Below are 20891 nucleotides of genomic sequence, written 5' to 3'. Positions count from 1 at the left end.
ATATTTTGTTAAAAATGTAGCCCAGTTGCTACTGTTAGCCCAACTGAGGGATCACAAGCACAGATGGATGAGAGATAGGCAGACAATATTTCTCATCATTCCTTCTCCGGGCTCCTCTGTCTCTTTGAGCCCTAAAGCCTTATCTGACCTTAGCCCAAGGGACAGATTGCAGGCACAGAAGATAAGACAATGATTAAGCTCCACACCTGAGTTCCAACATGCCCTGCACCTGCCTATATTCTCTCAGCCTCCCTGCACCTGAGCAGTTAGTGACGCTTTTCCAGGCAGCACCTGATGCTTCACAGTTAATCCTCAGTGAAAGGGAAGCAAAGCAAAAAGGTTCCTGGGCCCCAATGGCTTTAATTTGTGTAGCATTAAAGCAGTAAGAAAGCATCGTGTGCCAGCTTTCACAGAAGAGGCCTCAGCAAGGGTGCCAGTGCAAAGTGCTTACAGCCTGTACAAAATCTGACCCCCGACATTTAGTTGCATGATCCTTAGATGTCCTTTTCTGTTATCATCCACTTTCGGTGCATTTAGTTTGTTATTTGTGATTGTTCTTCTGTACTTCCCAATGTTTATCCCCAAAGGGAAAAACGTAATGGGTTTATGTCAAAATATTATACGTCCTATACTAGGGGTCTCTAACCTTGGCAACTTTGAGACTTGTGGACCTCAACTCCCATAAGTCCTCAGCCAGCTGGCTGAGGACTTATGGGAGTTGAGGTCCACAAGTCTCAAAGTTGCCAAGGTTGGAGACCCCTGCCCTAATATGACTAGAATAGTTTTTACTAGTCCAGGCAGTCACCGGGAATCAATAACTGAATCGAATATACCCCCCACCCCAAATCTTTATTCCAATCATTTCTTTAGCGCGCCTTTGCTGTGTCCCCCGGAGCTATTTAAGCAGTGTGATAAAGCAAAGCAAAACATTCAAAGCCGAGGAAGAGAGAAAAAAAGAGCAGCCACCTTCCATCCTCCACCCCCCCCACCCCGGGGAAGGCCCTGAACTGAACGGAACGGAGGCGGCGTGGGACGACAATGGAAGCTGTTTCGTTGCTTAGCAACCAAGGCGAAACAGATTCCCTCTGTTCCCTCCCTTCTTCGGGCCGCAGTTCTTTGCTCTTGAATTCAAATAGAAATCAGCCTCTTTTTTTTTTTTGGTCTCTGCCCCGGCGCGAACGGTGACGCAATCGGCACGCGCCTAATGTTGAAAGAGGAAGGAGACGTGTTGGGGCTGAGGAAGTGGGAGTTTCTCCCCTCGTGAAATTGTTATGGTGGAGGAGAGAGATGTTTCGCCGGCGGTTCTTTTCCCTGCTCGGCTCGGTAGAAGAGGGACCCTGCTTTGACTGCATGGCTTAAAAGAGCTCGCCGGTATCCGGCAGGGCTCTGCAGATAAAGTCAAAGCGTAAGAAACGGAGCAGGTGAATCCTCTGCCCCGGTTTGCGGGGCTCTTTCGACAAAAAATTGGTGCCAATTAGGGTTTGCGGAAGGCGTTCTTCCCTCTCCGCGGTTATATATGAATATACAATTGTATCGCAGCGTTCCAGGTTGGAGAATAAAGGTATTGTCTTCCGGTGGGTAGTGAGATCAGTATTGGCAAAAATTATTTGCGCGGGTGACTAAATCTGTTCGTTGACGTAGAGATGGTTGGGCTGGGACAGAAGCATCCTTTCGTTAATTTGGGTCTTTGTATCCCAATCGGGCATGCTGTCCCTGGTGTTCTTCCAGAGGTTTGTTTTGGTTTTGGTTTTTTTGCTTTAATTTATATGCCGCCCTTCTCCGGAGACTCAGGGCGGCTTACAATGCGTTAAGCAATAGCCTTCATACTTTAGTATATTTATACAAAGTCAGTTAATTGCCCCCACAATCTGGGTCCTCATTTCACCTACCTTTGAAAGGATGGAAGGCTGAGTCAACCTTGAGCCTGGTGAGATTTGAACTTGCAGTAATTGCAAGCAGCAGATGTTAATAACAGTGCTTTAGTCCACTGTACTACAGGCTCTTGTTCATTTGGAAGCTTTAATTGTGAATGCATTTCCTGTTGAATTAGCCGGAAAAGTTTATATTTGTAATGTGGATATGGCCTTGTTTTTCATTTGCAAAACTTCCAGTCAAGCCTATTCTATAAGAGGGCATGTTTGCGGAAGTACTTTCAAGTGTGTGTTGAAGTAGCCTATTTTTCATTTTGAATTTGAAAATTTGAATTTGAATGAATATTTTCAAATTTCAAATTTGAATTTGAAGTAATATTTTTCATTACTAAATTTGAATTGTGCAAAATCCCCAACCTTTTTTTTTTTTTTGAGTTAAAACAGATCAAACTCAGTATACTACTCACGTGTATAGCACTTTGTTATAGCTGTGTAACTATAGGTTGTAGCCGTACACCCTAAAAAAAACCCCTTTTCTTCACAGGTTATTCATACTCTGAACCTGCCTTCTCAACACTCTTGTTGGCTGGGCTAAGACTATGGCTCCTAAAGATATAATGACTAATTCACATGCCAAGTCTATTCTTAATGCAATGAACTCTTTGCGAAAGAGTAATACGCTATGTGATGTGACCCTGCGTGTGGAACAAAAAGACTTTCCAGCTCATCGTATTGTATTAGCTGCTTGCAGTGACTACTTCTGTGCTATGTTCACAAGTGAGGTAGGTAAGATAGACATCAAATATATTTTGGTTTTTTTTTTTCATGCGAGTAACATGTGCCAGAGACTTAACAGTTAAAAATATCACTGCAATCTAAGTATAAACCTTCCTGGAAATAAGACTCATTGCATTATTTGAGATTTACCCAGTACATGTGCATAAAATTATATTGTACAGCTGCAGTTCTATGTGTAATCTGGAAGTAAGGCAATGGGATTTGTTTCTAAACAAATGTGTATGTGTTTGGGCTCTGGGTGTGGGTATTCTTATACAGAGGTTAAAATCGGTAGCAAAAATATATAAGTCAAACATTATCTAAAGTCATGTTTTTCTGAAGTTCCATGTTGCCCAGTAACTTTAAATTGTTACAGTGTAATAATCATAACAATTGACAACAGAACAATAATGGATAGGTAACAATGTTTCTTCTCCCTACAATTTAATTTCCAGTATATATATTTGGGCATATTTCAACTTGTATAAAAGTTAATATGAAGTTCAATATTAAACCTTGGGCCCTTTCATAACTTGGGCCCTTTCATTTGAGCAAAGATTGGAAGGCCACATCATTTTGCACAATGATATATCTTCTTATTGGCTTTTCTCCTATAGGGTTATAGAGAATAGGTCTTTTGGGGGTATTTGAGAATTTAATTCGTTTGTATCTTGTTTTTGCATAATATTTTCCCTCTTTCACATTTTATATACTTTTTTGTATGTATACTACCCTGTTTCCCCCAAAATAAGACATCGCCTGATAATAAGCCCAATCGGGCTTTTGAGTGCATGGCAATAAGGCCAAGCGCTTATTTCAGGGTTCAAAAAAATATAAGTGTCTTATTTTCAGGGAAACATGGTATAACATATATAATCAAATAATACATTAGTATTTATTTGATGGCAATACATTTGAATTAGAGGATCCTTAACTTACACTCTTATGTGATGCTTTGGTAACTACAATTCTAACATGTATTTGAAATCTATAAGCAAATAATTTAAAAAAGTATTTATGTTATACTATGGTTATGAATTCTAAACTTATAAGACAAAAGTCTGTTGAAGTACTATTAAAAAAAGATTGAAATGAATGAAAGTTAAATTGTTTTCTAAAAAGAATCAAAATGTTCGTTTGATGCTATATCTTATTTCTCCAGTTACACTTCTTGAAATTTTATTTGTTGTAATTTCATGCTTGTAATAAATTAATACTTAGCGAATTACTTTTGCCAAATGTGTCTATAGGTGACCTAGGCCAGAAATAGTACATATATTAACAATAAATATATTTTATTTAAATAAATTATATTTTGTAGACTAGTAACTATTTTTTACAGAAGGAAGATTTTGTTGTAATTTATATATAAAAGAAAAGTTCCTCTTAATTGGTATGGTGAATGAAATATCTTAAACTCCTGGGGAAAAGCACTAAGATATTTATGTCTTTGTTGTAGTCTTTCAAGGGTGCACTTTTAATGATAATCATTTTTATAGTACATGAAAAGTTTGAATAAGTGCTTATTTCCTCTTACCCATACTTATGTTTTCCAAATTAGTTTTCATAACCCAGTAAAGATCATTAATATAAATCCTTGTAATTAAACTTACTTTACTTGTAATGTGAAGCTTTCAGAGAAAGATAAACCCTATGTGGATATCCAAGGGCTAACAGCCTCAACTATGGAAATACTGCTGGATTTTGTATATACAGAAACTGTCCATGTGACAGTAGAAAATGTTCAGGAGTTACTCCCTGCAGCCTGTCTACTTCAGCTGAAAGGTAATGCCAGAAACAAATTGTATAAAGCAGGAATTGAGGATCCGATGCATTGTCCAGACACCTTCAGAGTACAAAAATGAATAGAACTTTACAAACATACTAAAGTTAGTAAATTAAAGATGTATTAAAATAATATATAGTCCTTGCTTACCAACCATTTATTCAGCAACTTCTCAAAGTTGCGATAACACTGAATGAGTGGTACTTACGACTGATTCTCAAAGTTCCAGCTTTTTTCCATTTGCTTAGTTCTGAATGCTGAATATTTTGAATGGCCATTTAATAGTTTTCAAATAATTGATGATCTTCTCCTAGTACAATCAGTATGTGATTTTTCATTTTAGAAGTGTTTAAAATGTCAAAAAATATCACAGCTATAAATATTGATCATAACCAGATTTATATCAGTAGTTTTGTAAGATGGAATTAAGAAGTGGTGTTTATGTCAAATACAGCTTATTGAACTTATAAAAAGAAGTGTTTATGACTCATAATGGCAACATCAACTTGTAAATATATGAATTTTCTTGACCACACTTGAAACCCAATATAACATTACATTTGTTTGTGTTGCTGTTCAATAGAAATAAATATTGCTCCTTTTCACTTTTAATTTAAATTTGATTCCCAGGTAATTTTTCAGAATTATGATTTGACCACTCAAAGTGCCAACCATTATTTTATTTTCTTGTAGGAGTAAAGCAGGCTTGCTGTGAATTCCTGGAAAGCCAGTTGGATCCTTCTAACTGTTTGGGTATTCGAGATTTTGCTGAAACGCATAATTGTGTTGATTTAATGCTGGCAGCAGAGGTTTTTAGTCAGAAGCATTTTCCAGATGTAGTACAACATGAAGAGTTTATCCTCCTCAGTCAAGAAGAAGTGGAAAAACTCATCAAGTGCGATGAAATTCAGGTAAGAAGTCATCCGTTACTGCAGTTTAAAGCAAATAATATTTAATTGTGACATGTGATGAATGCAAACCGATCATATATTTGTCAAGCTGTATAAACAGGATTTTTGTATTCTTTTGAGAATCACATAATGTATACATTTAAAGCAGCTTTTTCAATGAAGTGTGATAGATTGTTTGCACACTAGTCATTCTTTCCTTTTCATGTTAATATATTTTTCTAATGGGAAATATGGGAGGATCTTGTTTTTTATTATTTATTTTTATCTCACCTTCATTATTTTTATATATAACTCAAAGTGGTGAACATATTCCTTCCTTCTCCTATTTTCCCCAACCCAAACTCACCCAACCAACTTTCATGCCTAAGGGGGGATTAGAATTTACAATCTCCTGGTTTCTAGCTTGATGCCTTAATCAACAGAGCAAACTGGCTAAAAGTCCTATTTGAATGCTTCAAAATTTAAAAAATGAAAATTTGTGAAATTATTATTATTATTTCTTCTGGGGCTGCCAATGAGAACTGCCCCACAGCCTTTAGATAGGATTAAAAAAAATAAACAGAAAAAGCCCTAAAGTCCTTTGCCTTTAATCATATGACATCTCTACATGTCACATGTTCACACTTTATATTTGTGACAGTCATAAGACAAAACTAAAGATTTTCATTGGAAGACAGATACTTGTAATATATGATTGGGGTTTTTTGAGCAATCATAATTTGCTAAGCAATTTTCCCACAGTAGAGGTACAACCTGTGTTTGGGCTGCCAGGAAGCTATCTTGAATCATAGCCAACTCTTTTTGCAGAAGTCTGAGGAGTTTTGCTTCTTTTCTTACAGGTAGCGTCTGAAGAGCCTGTCTTTGAAGCAGTTATTAATTGGGTGAAGCACTCAAAAAAGGAACGGGAAGCCTCTTTACCAGAGCTTTTGCAATATGTGCGCATGCCACTTCTAACTCCACGCTATATCACTGATGTCATAGATACTGAGGTTGGTCCAGGTTCTGTATTACTCATCTTTTAGAAATGTTTAATACAGTTAGGGTAGGCAAGCTGTGTTTTTCCAAATGTTATTACAGTGCAAACTATGTCCAACTATTAAACTTGTCAGAAGAGCGTCAGTTTAATAATATGATCATAGTTAGGGAGGACCTTGTCCATTTATAGTAATACTACATCTGAGAGTATTCATTATTAGTAGTATCACTATTGCACTACAGCATTTATTCACTTTGGGATATTTTCTGCTTTTCATGAAATGCTTGCAATCCATTGTACTTCCTTCATTGAGAAATGTCAATGTCAACGTAGCAGATATAAGGGCATTTGTTTCAGCACTGAAAGAAATATTCATGATTTTAAATTCACCTGCAGTGAATACAGATCAATACATTTGCAAAGGCCTCTTCAGACTAATAAAAATTCAGTCTCTTTATGGGTGTGCGTCCATTAAAAAATCTGAAGCCAGTTAAACACAATATAAGAATATAAGATGAACCATGTAGGATCAGGCCAGTAGTTCATCTAATATAATGAATACCAATCAATTTGATATATTTAGGGTGCTCAAAGTCATGGAGAGAAGGGTAATACTCTTCTTCCACTGTTGCTTCGTAGCAGCTGGTATTTAAAGTATGTTGTCTATGATTCTTAAAATAAGAAGAGCTAATTGGAGCAGTAGAATCTAAGGCTGTGCAGTGCTTCAGATTTCATTCCAAAAAGATGCTTCAGAGCACATGTACATCTGACCTGCAACTTACTAAAGCAGCTACATGCCTTTTCAGATCAGGTGGCTGCCTGGAAAAAGACTCTTCTGTTTTAATGAATCGCAGGCAGGTTCTGCATTTGTGCTTCCATGCTTCTCTGCAATACATTTATGGAATTGTATCCGACAAAAGTGAGGATCACTTTTCCAGTCCCTTTTAAAATTGTTTATCTCAATAATCATCAGCATATCTGTTTCCAGCAAATCCTGCAATTAATAAGCATTCGTTCCTAATCACATGCCAAAATAGAGAAATGTTTGTCAAACTGCAAACTATCTTTTTGTACCTGGGGAGTTCTTGGTGCTATCTGAGCTTAGTTGTTTGCAGACATTTCATTACCCAATTTAAGTGACATCATCAATGCTAGAAAGTGGTGTAAACCCCTGCTAACTAGCTGTTCTGGTATTTTGTTCTGGTACTTCTTAGCTTTTTTGTTGTCTTTTTCTGAATGGTGTGTAAATGTTTATCTCTGTGTCTGTTGATGGCTCATTTGAATACCAAGCTTCCAGGAATTCCCTAGCATTTTATGGGTTTTGTATTTATATTACAGCATAGCATGTAAATACAAAAAGAATTAAAATCACATCAGAGTGCGTATTTTGTTAAGCATCCCCTCCCCCATGGATTCCTGAATTTAGCACATTTATATCAGTTCAGGTTTCAATGAATGCTACTATGTTCTAACATGTGGGGTGGGGGTGAGGGGGAGGGAAGCTTTCTCTCCATGTTTTTCATACCATGTGCAATTTATATTAGTCAGGCATTACTTCCCTTTGCTCCATATTGAAGAAACCACAGGTACAATTTCTTTGGGAAAGTTATTTTGATTGCTTTTTTCCCAGTTTTGCAATATCATTTTTCAAGTGAACTGAAAGCAGACCAAATAAAACAAATCAGGGGTTCTCTTAAATACACTGAGAGTAAAAGTGACTTTTTCTTATGTTTTTGGTACTGCATCTGTCCTTCAAAGATGTCTTTCGCCCAAGTGGTTTCATCAGGATTAATACTTGTGGTACAGATGATTCATTAGTGTAAAAGAAATAGTCTAAAACTCAGCAATTTTATAGTAGTGTAATTGTTTAGCTTTAGAATGGGTTCCTTCTGCTAATGCAACACAAGTTTGTATATGTCTGTACATGTCTAATTATTCCTTTTAAAAATACTGTTTTAATATAAATACAAATGTTCTTTTTATTATTTTCATAAGGAAGTGTAGGAATAATAAACCTCTGTGGTACTGCAAACTTGTATATATTGTAAAAATTATATAGTCTTGTTATATTTCCCCAGCCTTTTATTCGATGCAGTTTACAGTGCAGAGATCTTGTAGATGAAGCTAAAAAGTTTCATTTAAGACCTGAACTCCGGAGCCAAATGCAAGGTCCCAGAACCCGAGCACGTCTAGGTAAGTGGCAAAAGATTCAAATTAACATTTAAGAAGAAGGAAATGTCATGTTCCATTCTTATGTTTATTGCTTTTTGTCAGTTGCCAGGTTTAGGGCTTAATAGATTCATAGTATTATGTTAATACTGCTGCAAAAGATACTGGGCTTGATAAATTAAAGATTGCTGCGCTGCCGGTGTTGGGATGCCCCACCGGCCAGCTGGTCTTTGGGTCTCTGCTACGCATGCATGCATGTCTGCGTGCATGTCCGTGCATGCGCACATTTGTGCATGTGCATGTTTGTGCATGTCCGTGCATGCGTGCAATTGCACGCGTGCTGACCTTTCAGTTTGGGCATGCGCGCCCACACAGTTTGGGCACTCGGTGCCTAAAAGGTTCGCCATCACTGGTATATATCCTAGAAAAAGATGCTGTTCCTTTAAGCAGTTGCAGATAGTTATTATATGATTATGTACTCAGCTAAAGTGCTGCACAGCCCTAGTATAAAATACTCTGAGAACTTTATGCTTTTTTTTAATTTTAGATGTTTTGTCACACCTTTATTATTTTTATAAATATATATAATATTACTTCCTCCTCCTGTTTTCTCCACAATAACAACCACAAATAGGGGACTAGTCTAAGGTCACCCAGCTAGTTTTCATGCCTAAGGTGGGACTAGAACTCTCAGTTTCCTGGTTTCAATGCATCGTATTTCCTTCAGGAAAAAGTATTTGAATATGGTAGAGAATTTGTTCTTCTTTATTTAGAGTGTTATTTTCTTTGCATTTATCCTGCTTGGTTGCAGTCTTCACTTGTTTCATACTGCTGTAACATAGCTTGCATACAAAGCTTTCAGGGCATAATGCAGCAGTGAGAGTGGTTTTCAGCTTGCTTTTCCCTGGCCTCGATTACAGATAAGTGACTAGTGCAAATTTATCCATCTGGTTTCGTGCCTAAGGGAAGTGCTAAATCCTAAATCTTCCCACTTCTAGTCCAGTTCCTGTGGTAGTATACCAGACTGTCTTTCAGTTTATTTAAAAGTTATTTAAATTTTTTATCCCATTTTTAGTTGTAAAGCTTACTGATGTGTAACATTATGGTGGTCTCTTTCATTTAGGTGCCAATGAAGTTCTCTTAGTAATTGGGGGTTTTGGAAGTCAACAGTCTCCTATTGATGTGGTGGAGAAATATGACCCCAAAACACAAGAATGGAGCTTCCTACCAGTATGTAATTATCTGCTTCATCATATATGTTTAAAACAACAACATGCTATTTACATATATAAAATATTAGGTGTCCATTGTGGGGCAATTTGCATATAATTCAGTAAGGAATCTAAGATTCCTAGAGCATTTTTCCTTTTTAAAAAAAAGCAAAAAAAATTTGGCATGAAGAAGTTTACTGCAAAGAAGCATTAGGTTTTCCTTGCCCAATGCTTCTGATTTCACAATGTTTTTTCTCTAGTTGCTTTCCGCCAGTAGTGTTTGAATAGGTAAAATCTGTCAGAGGGAGAACTTTATATGTTTTTTTTAGAAATCTCCATGTAAGAATGGATATAAAACTGGAACATCCTATTTGTGAATAGTAGAAGATAACTGTCTCTTCCTGTCTATACTCCTCAGGGAAGTAACACAGTAGTAGTCTACTACATGAATGGATTGTAATACAGATGGATGCAGACAGGAACAGATTCAAGGTCAGACCGTTGTTAGCTGTCATCTCAGTATTTGTTAATGGAATGACAGTGTTAAGCAAACCACTTTCTCACATTTCTAAAATTTGCTTCCAGAACGATTTAAGGATTACTGAGAAAACCATATTGTATGTAAGATTGCTAAATTAAGATTTAAGAATATTCCAAAACGAAATATCACTTTCTTATATTTTCAAAGTACATAGAAGACATTTTCCTGTTTTTTGTAAGACATTTTTCTCTCTGAATTAAAATTCTCCAGAATTCATTATGGTCCATAGGGATCAGGTTTATCGTATGCTGAGAAAAACACAACTGTGCTGCATTTTGAAGAGGCAAGCATGGGAAATTGAGTATTATTGTTGCAGATTAACTGGACACCTATAAATAAACCCTGTCACATTAGTCCAGAGGTCTTCAAACGTGGCAGCTTTAAGACTTGTGGACTTCAACTCCCAGAATTCTCCAGCAAGCTGTGTTTGAAGACTTCTGCATTAGTCCATGTTGATACAGTTTACATTCTTTCTCCCTGATCCTGTATTCTAGCACTAGAAAGTTAGTGCCAATTTCTTTTTTAGATACAAAAATTTGATTCTGTTTTCTTTCTTTTAACTTACATAGAGCATCAGCCGCAAAAGACGCTATGTTGCTACAGTTTCCTTGCATGACCGGATATATGTAATAGGTGGCTATGATGGTCGTTCACGTTTGAGCTCTGTGGAATGCTTAGATTATACTTCTGATGAAGATAGCATTTGGTACTCTGTGGCTCCAATGAATGTTCGACGGGGTCTAGCAGGAGCCACAACTCTAGGAGGTATGTATTGAAAAACAACCAACTAATGATTATTCTTGGAAAAAAATCTACATGTGGGAAATAAGTATTAATGAAGGGATCTTTAGTGCTCTCTGAGCTTGGTGGTTTTCTTGCAGATTCTTCGTTATCCAAACTAGGTAACATCATCAATGCTAGTAAGGAGTTGGGGTTTGCTCTCAGTTTATGTTCTGGTGGCTTGCCTTGTCAGTGTTGATGGGAATGGTCTTGGTAGTTCTTTGATTGGGCTATTCACTGTTAGCTTGTTTGGAAGTTCCTTGATTGGAGTATTGTTTACTTCTTGATTGTTAGTCTGATGTTAATCCTGGTGTTAATCTATGTTCATCCGGTTGTTGTTTACAGGTGTGGAGTTTTGATCTTTTTCTTCCTTTGGCTTGTTGATTGTTTCTTTTGCACAGTACTAGATGTTTATGTCTATGTATCTATTGATGGCCAATTTGTCTGAAAGCCAGGTTTGCAGAAATTCTCTAGCATTTTTTAACGTAGCTTCATCTAGGATTGTCACAGTTTCCCAGTTGAAACTATGGTTAAGTCTGCCCATATCTTGTGAAATTAAAGAGTTTTCATCATGTCTTCTGTCTGCTAATTAGGGTTCATTGGGTTCACAATGAACCCTAATTAGCTAGTCTTCTGCCTGTTTGTCCTACATATTGGCTACTGCAGTCTTTATATTGTATGTTGTAGATGACTCCTGTTTTTCTTCTGAGGCTGCTGGGACTTTTGCTTTACTTGGGATGTTTTGGAGGGCTTTAGTTGGCTTGTGTGCTATGTTGATTCCATGTGGTTGTAATAGTATGTTGGTGCTTTCTGAAATGTTTTTGATGTATGGCAGCATTATCCTTTTTACAGCTTGAGTTGGTTGTGCTATATTGGATTGAGTGATCAGGCACTTTGTGATGAAGGTGCATGAATATTCATTTTGTGGAAGATGTTGTATAGATGATCTATTTCCTTTTTCTGCTGTTCAGAGTTGCTGCAGTATGCTTGTGCTTCTCTAGAGTTATTATACAGCTTCTCTTGGAGGAGTTGGAAATAAATATGACCAACAATAATAATTAACCAAAGTAATAACCCAACCTCCCACAAGAGAATGAATACATGGCAGAAATGGGGGATGGAAAAATGTCTGCATAAATTCCTCTGATTGCCATATGTTGGGAGGAGCATATACTATATTTGACTTGTGCATAATTTTTTTACATGATTCAGTTACACATGCAAAGATCAAGTCTAATTTCATTTTGAATGAGAAATTGAAACAAATGATAGTTTGACTTCAAAATCATGTTCAGTATTTTTATCAACGTTGAGCCTTTTTTACCATTTTCTTTCAAATCATTTTCAAAATGCATACACCTTTGTCTGTTTATCTAAGTGTCGTAAATACACCTTTTGCCTTTTGCCGCAATTTTCAGTTTGTGTACCCTGAAGATATTAGGACAAAATTTTTGAAGTTATAGAACCAATCATTTGTGTGTACAGTATTTTGTCTTCCTGATTTAGGGGGTTAATTTTAGGGGGTTTAATACAGAGGTTTGAACAGTGTAACCCATTACTAATTTCATAAACTCTAAAAAGTATCCCAGCCCCATCTACTTTTGCATGTGATCCTCAACATGGCAGGGAAATTTCTAAATTTCTTAGCTTGATTTCTAAACCAATGGAAAATGCAGATTCTTGATATAATATTTACTCCCTTGGTAGTTCACCCTTGCTTTTATCATTTGTACTTGTATTTATTTATAAATTTCTATATTTCATTTGATACACTGTGGGGTGCTTTAGAAATAAAGTAAAACAGTAATACACATAATTTAATAAGACTTTTTAAGAAAAATTGTGATAAAGAAAAACCTTTCTCTTGAAATAACTGACTCCAGTTTGTTATGTTATAGATATGATCTATGTTTCTGGAGGCTTTGATGGAAGCAGACGCCACACCAGTATGGAAAGATATGATCCAAATATTGATCAGTGGAGTATGTTAGGAGATATGCAGACAGCTCGTGAAGGTGCAGGACTGGTTGTGGCCAATAATATTATCTATTGCCTTGGTATGTAAACCCTCTTCCCATTTGGATGTCCTAGTATTAAAAATGTTAATCAGACATATTCCAGCATCCACAGATTTTCTGTTGTATGTAATGTATCAAGTATGAAAATATTTTTACCTAGAAAGCCCTTAATACAAGTTTTCTGTATCTCAAAATTGTAACTGTAAATGGAGTACTGCAAGATAGGAATGGTCAGATTGCATCAGTTCTTTAATATTTGTGCATTTAAGAGATACAGTGGTACTTTGATACTTGTTGTTAATTGGTTCCAGGACAAAAGTACCGAGACAAAAATTTTCACATCAACATTTTCACATCATTTGACTACCAAACGTTATGAGTTTCAAAGCAGTTGAGTACTAAGGCACTGTATAAGAAAAAACTGTTCTAAACTATTGGATAGTTAAAAATTTATCAGCATTGTAACATAATTTCAGCTAGAAAAGGAGATGTTTCTAAGATTTTTTTTGTAACAAATTAAAGTCTATTTGAATTGGGTTTTATGAAATTAAAATGAATCTCCATCATCTTTCTTGGAACATTAAATCTAATATATTCTGATACCTTATGTATGAAAAAAACCATTAAAGCTAGAGTAACCTTTCTTCCACAAGTATGCCTAGATACTGTAAATTGGCACTATAGCTGTCAGAACATCCAGGCAATTAGAATAGTTATGTAACAAAATATAACACTATTCACTATACAGTATTTGTCCAAGCCTGGCATTTGTAAATCAAATCAAATCTTTATTATGGTCACAGACTAGTATAAAGAAGGGGAGTATGATTGTTAGCTATAAGATATAAAAGATATGTAATTAAAAACTAAAAGTATATATAAAGAGCAAGACTGTAAAATAAGGAATTGAAACATTAAATGGGTATAGGAGCATAAAAGGTTAATAGGTGGAAAACTATTATCAAATTACAAAATATTTTGTTATTTTTTGTGTTTGTTAAATCTAGTTTATAGTGCAGGTAATCATCCAAGGAATTTTGAATGCTGCCGCACAGAACCAAAAACGTATGTTGTAACAGGGTTGGTATCTAAAAACAACAGGATGGTATAAAATTGTCTTGTGTGCCTTGGATATTTATTTAATAGTAGTAAGATGAGGCTATTGCAAGTAGCCTTTGTAGTACAAGCACTGGGGAGACATATGCTCTGCAGTTCTGTGCCTCCAGCGTCAAGAGGCATTGTCTCTCCAGGCAAGGAATCTTCCTATATCAACCTTCAAGGACAGCATGATATCGTACCAGAGTGAAGGCCCTTTTGTGTTTAGGGCTGATATTTGTAGAATTTCTTTTTGCAGCATCCAAATACTATAGGTGGGTAAATTAGGACCTCTAATCAATATGGTTACAAATCTGTGTGGTTTTTTGTTTTTATTTTTTTTGCTTTTTATGGGTTTTCTTCATTCTGAGTCTGAATATAAAACAGAAATATTTATTTTACTTTTTCTTGTGTATGCATTTAGGTGGGTATGATGGTCTAAACATCTTAAATTCTGTGGAGCGATATGATCCCCATACAGGCCATTGGACAAATGTGACTCCAATGGCTACTAAACGCTCAGGTGAGGTTTCTGATTGGGTTAGGGAATTATGGAATAAAAACTCAATGCTTTCTAGATAGAATAAATCTAAATAAGAGAAAGAGATAAAATAAAAATCTACATCTTTCTGTAAAATATATACAGTACTTTACTGAAATCCTGTCAGACACATTTAGTTGACAGTATCTGTTAAGCAAAAATATTTTCCTCAAGCAGCCTTCCTGAAAATATTTAAAAAATACATTCAACTATGGAAGTAGAATTCCCTAAGCTGATCATCTCTTTCCAAAATCTCTTCTAAATCATATTAGAGCAATCTGTACATCATAAACCAATTATTGTTTCTCACTGTATTATGTTTAATAGACATTTTAAAAGTGAGCTTCCTTGATACCCTGAAACAATATAACCTCACAAATTAATTTACTATTAATTTAAACTTTCGGTAGTAATTATGAATAATAAAGAAATAGTTGTTAAAAATAAAGGCGTATGCAGTTATTAGATTTTTATTTTGCTTTTTATTATATAGCTCAGGGCAGCAAACAAAACTTCATACTCATGCCTCCTATTTTTTTCACAACAACAATCCTGTGAGGTGGGTTGGGCTAATGACTTTTATGCACAACGATAGAAGTTAGCATGTCTTACGGAAAGCAGACTATGCAGTCTCCTATAATCCCCTCATGTCTAATAGAAGACATTCATCTACTTTGCTATCATATTTCATTACTTCTCTTTGCAGGAGCTGGAGTAGCCTTGCTGAACGACCACATCTATGTGGTTGGGGGGTTTGATGGAACGTCTCATCTCTCCTCTGTGGAAGCTTATAACATTCGTACAGACTCTTGGACAACAGTAACAAGCATGACAACACCCCGCTGTTACGTGGGGGCAACAGTACTCCGTGGAAGGCTTTATGCCATAGCTGGGTAAGCAGATGGTGCCTATGGAACTAACATTTATGATCCTTAAATGTTTTAGGTACCCCTGACACTTGCTTTGTTTTATGGAATTATAGGCTACATATTCTATACCTCTCCAGATACCATTTATTTTGGTATAATTAGATTCTGTGTGCATACATGATCTGTCATCCTATTCAAATCCTTTAAAGTTATTTCTGCTTTGATGGTTGCTGTGCCTTTGAAATATGGTATATATCACAGGCCAATCACACTGCTGAACTGCTTTGTATCTTTGCTTATGTATGTCTTGCTCCAAGTTACTTAGATCACAGGGTTTCACCTGAAGTGAAACCCTTGGAGGGGACCACTTTGGGGGAATTCTAATGTAGGTTTGAAACCAAAGATATTAAAAAATAAGACTATTTTATGTCTATATCATGTCGACAGAACCAACAGCTTACTGAAGTATATAAGATGTCAGTGCATTCTGGGTCCATTGCCAGATTATATATTAATAAAATGCACTTGTCTTCATTCAGAATTTTACATTTGCCCTCATTTCTCTGAGTTATCCAATCATACCATCTATTCCATGCTATATAATATTTTGAGTCTGCCTTATCTTTCAATTCGAATGTTAATTTATCCATTTCCACACAATTATAGATTTTTTGAATTATCAGTTGGTCTGTTGGCAGTAGATCAGTTTTCCAAAATTGAGCTAGCGCCAATCTGGCTGCAGTGACTATATATAGTATTAAATACTTTATTTATTTCTTATAATTTTCTTTAATCGTCCCTAGTAGAAAAATTTCTGGTTTGAGTTCTATTTTTTCCGATGTTATTTCTATTAGCCAAATCCTTATTTTTTCCCAATATTTCCTAATTTTTGGGCAAAGCCGCCAGACATGGAAAAAGGTGCCCTATGCCTGTTTGCATTTCCAGCAAGTTGGACTTAAATTCGAATACATTTTTGCTAATCTCGAAGGGGCCAGATACCATCTATACCACATTTTATACTGGTTCTCTTTATAAACCACTGATTTTGTTATAATATAATTATTTTCCCACACTCTTTCCCAGTCCTCCAATTCTATGTTATGTCCTATGTTTCTTGCCCATGCTATCATTTGTCCCTTTACTAATTCTTCTGCTAAATCAAATTCCAATAAATATTTATAAATTTTTGAAATCAATTTTTCCTCTGTGGCTTCTAAAAGTTTATCCAATTGATTGGTTTTAGTTCAATTCCACCTTCCTCTTGATCTTTTTTATATCTTGTTTTTATCTGTAAGTAGGGCCACCAGTCTATCTGTATTCCTTGCTCTCCTAGTTCCTCTTGTGTTTTTAGCATTCCCTGGGGATCTAATATTTCATAATATCTTACCATTTTTTGAATTGCCAGGGTATTGGGGTGTATCATCGCCTCCATTGTGGATAGCCATCCAGGAACTTTCATATAGTGTTTACTTTTAATTTCTTGCCATGTATGAATTAATAAATCTCTTAATATATGATTGCAAAAATACCTATGTGTTTTGTTCCTGGTGTTCCATAAGAAGGCGTGCCACCCCATCATCAAATCGTGTCCCTCCAAGGTTAGCAATCTTTGATTTTTCAAATTCACCCATTCCCTAATCCATGTCAAACTCGTTGCTTTATAATGTTTCCCATGCTGGTAATCCAAATCCACCTCTGGCTCTGTCGTCCTGCAATATACTTAATTTAATTGTTGCCTTTTTTCCTTCCCATACAAATTTTGTGGTTATTTTATTCAGATTTACAAAAAAAAAATTGTCCAATTTTACTGGAATTGTCTGAGATAAATAAAGCAGCCTCGGCAGGACGTTCATTTTTATCACTGCTATTCTCCCTAATAATGATAATTTCAGTTTCCCCCATTTTTCTAAATCCTCTTTTATTTGTTGAACTAAAATTACATTATTATTCTCCTTTATGGTTGCACATCTGGCTATCAAACATATACCTAAACATTTCACCTTTTTTACTATCTGTAATCCTAATTCTTTAATTAATTCCTCTATTTGTTTTCCTGTTATATTTTTCGTTAACATTTTGGTCTTATATTTATTAATTTTTAAACCAGCTACCTTCCCAAATTCCTCTATTTCTTTTATCAATATTGGTCCTGTTTTTAATGGTTCTTCTATGAAGAATACAAGGTCATCCGCAAATGCTTGGGCCTTATATTCCTCTCGTTTTACTTTTAATCCTTTTATCTTTTTGTTTACTCTGATTTTTATCAATAGATTTTCCAATGTCAAGATAAAAAGTAAGGGTGAGAGTGGACATCCCTGCCGTACTCCTTTTTTTATTTCAAAGAATTTAGTAAAGTCTCCATTTACCATTATACTTGCTTTAAAAAAAAATGCACTGTCAATAAGATAACGGATATGTGGCTAAAGTCATTTTTTCTTTTTATGTAGTGTTGTTTATATTGATATAGATGTGTTTTGTGTACACATGGTGTAGTATTTTGCTTTTATATGTTTAATAGTTTGTTTTTTAAAAAAACATTTTTAAATTTTTTAATTTTTTTTTTAAATGCACTTGTCCTTATCCTAAATTTCTTATAAAAATGAAAATTGGTCTATTGTATAGTAATAGTATGAGTAAAAGTAGATAAGAGACCTCGACTTATGATCACGATTTTAAATTTTAGCCCAAAATTTATGTTGCTAACTGAAACATTTGTTAAGTGAGTTTTGCCTCATTTTACGACCTTTCTTGCCACAGTTAAGTGAATCACTGCAGTTGTTAAGTTAGTAATACGGTTGTTAAGTGAATCTGACTTCCCCATTGACTTTGTTTGTCAGAAGGTCGCAAAAGGGGGTCACGTGACCCCAGGACCTTGCAACTGTCATAAATATGAACCAGTCGCCAAGCATCCAAATTTTGATTACGTGACCTTGGGGATGCTGTAACAGTTGTAAATATGAAAAACGGTCATAAGTCACTTTTTTCAGTGATGTTGTAACTTTGAATGGTCACTAAAGGAACTGTTGTAGGTTGAGGACTACCTGTATAGCAAGCTTTGCCTTATGCTAATTTCTGAATACCTTTAAAAAGCTCTTAGAAGAGCTTTATTTTCCTCTTGACAAAGGTATTCTGACTCCAAGAATCTGGACCTCAGCAAAGTTTCATCTGTAAATCTCTATTGTATACAGGTATGATGGAAACTCACTCCTGAGCAGTATTGAATGCTATGATCCTATCATTGACAACTGGGAAGTGGTGACATCACTAGGAACCCAACGTTGTGATGCTGGTGTTTGTGTGCTACGGGAGAAGTGACTTTAGGAAAGGCTTGGGAAAGAGCACTTCCATGGAACAATTACCAGAAAAAGCATTGCCTGACTTGGAATTATTGATTCTGTAGCTGTGAATTAAGTCACTTTTAATATCTGGACTATGCTGCAAATTATCAACAAATCTACTGATTCTGGTTTGAAGAAAAACCTAAACCCAACGCACTTTGACTTGACAATGGATGAACTGCATGCTTGTGTAGACTAACTCTGTAAAAAATGAATCATCAGAGCTGCAAGAATGTTTGCCTGCTGAATATCTAAAATCTGAGTTGTCTCTAATCATCAGCATATAGTCATTGAGCTTTGACCACATCCAAAGTTCAGTTTGTTCCTGAATATTTTCATATACCAAATATGCTGATGAACATCATATGAGCAGACCAAACTTTTTTTGGATATTTTTTCAGATTCTGCACCAGATTGTCCATGTTCTTCTGGAAAGCAATTGATCTATGAAAATGAAAGATTATGTATGTCGGTATATGAACTTGACATATGCAATACATAAGGTGGGGCAAGGGGCAGACATAGAGGAAAATTACCTGCTGGGAGATGCAGTTATGTCTATTGGGAAGAACAACAGGCAAGCAAGCAGGCAGCACTAGATCTTTAAATATTTTTTAAAAATACCAGAGACTAGAATCAATATGCACTAGAGAAAAAAATTATGTGCTAGTGCTTAAGCAACAACCAGGTTTATGTTTACATTTGCCTTCTAAACTACAAACTCTGGCCAGTAGCAGAACAATGAAAGATGTCTGTGGCATCTTGAGTGCAGCAGTTATTTATAAATATGCTTTTGAAGAAAACCTCTATCCAAGGTACTTTTTAGGGACCGGATGTGCCCACGCACTACGAGTTATTACTTCAAATCATAAGAGATTCCCAAAGTTACAGTGGTCACCTTCAAGTTGCACTGCAAATAAGGTTGAAATGTGATACCTATAAAGGGATTGCAGTGTATATGTCCAGAATGAATGTCAGTACACATTTTTTGCATTTCAATTTTGTTATTCTGTATTTCTTATGCTTTCAGCCAGAAATGCTAACCTCCTTCATATCCACTAAGGATTTCTGAATAATCATCTCCAAAGTGAGCCGGAACTGTTGACTTGCTCAAGCCATTCCTCTGTGGTGGCACCTAAGATTCCCAGCTCCCTATCTCCTTAATATGCCTCTGATATATAATGCAGCTTGTATTAGATATGTGAAGACAAGTCACTTTCCTGGTGGAAACATAACCCTGTGGATAATGCTCCTCCATCCCTCAATTGTGTGCTGTGGCTTTCAGTGTGACCTTGGCATTTTCTCTCATGAAACTACTGAGGCTTTGTGTGTGTGTTATCCAATCAGAAATCAAGGGATGAATGTATTTATTTTCTTGGGTGTGGGTGACTCCTTGCTTTGGGGATGAGGATACAATAGACTAATTATGCACTTTCAAATAACATTGATTTAAAAACCCTGACCTATCACAGTAGTGTTTGATTCCTTTCATATGTATTTTTTAATAAAAGGATGGCTGGTTCAAATATTTGATATATCCATATAGGTTGGTTATACTTGCACTATTTACTAAATACTGTGTTAGTTTCTAGATGTCACTGATTTAAAAAAGGCCAAATGTAATGTTGCCCAAGAGCGTATCATTTATAACTCTTTGAAGGCTTACCTAGATTTCCAAATGCAGCTATGATTATATAATAGGGATTTTAAATTTTCCTGGCCTCTGGGTTTTGAATTTATATTTTATTTCGTTAAGAGACAATACCATTCTTTAAATCATATTTCCATTTTTAAAAAAAGATAACTGAAACCTTCATCACCGTCATTAATATAGAAGGGATTTTATTGTGAAAATTAACTCTAAACTAATATTGCTATGGCTATTACTTAAAAGTCAACAATGTTAATATTGAAGTACACTTTTTACAACTAGAAAATAAGTAATTTCATAATAGTTTTCGGACTAAGCATCATGAAAAGATTTAAGACCGCTACTAAGCTACATCTA

At 35.7% G+C, this 20891-nt stretch overlaps 1 protein-coding gene across 2 annotated transcripts; it reads left to right on the top strand.

The window, feature by feature from the left end:
- Positions 1-1047: 1047 nt before the first annotated feature.
- KLHL12 (kelch like family member 12) lies at positions 1048-20409 on the top strand. 2 transcript variants are annotated; one of them, XM_034414151.3, is made up of 12 exons: positions 1048-1561; positions 2416-2653; positions 4280-4433; positions 5128-5345; positions 6185-6334; positions 8400-8514; positions 9614-9720; positions 10812-11007; positions 12921-13079; positions 14560-14658; positions 15383-15569; positions 18734-20409. In XM_034414151.3, the coding sequence occupies exons 2-12, from the start codon at positions 2471-2473 to the stop codon at positions 18858-18860; spliced, it is 1695 nt and encodes a 564-aa protein (XP_034270042.1). In that variant the 5' UTR covers positions 1048-1561; positions 2416-2470; the 3' UTR covers positions 18861-20409. The 2 variants fall into 2 exon arrangements, with proteins under 2 accessions (XP_034270042.1, XP_034270043.1); XM_034414152.3 differs by having other exon boundaries at positions 1048-1574.
- Positions 20410-20891: the final 482 nt, after the last annotated feature.

The sequence above is a fragment of the Pantherophis guttatus genome, chromosome 3 (assembly GCF_059756535.1).
Source record: "Pantherophis guttatus breed Tessera chromosome 3, ASM5975653v1, whole genome shotgun sequence".
NCBI lineage: Eukaryota > Metazoa > Chordata > Lepidosauria > Squamata > Colubridae > Pantherophis > Pantherophis guttatus.
This window is presented reverse-complemented; position numbering and strand designations above follow the sequence as displayed.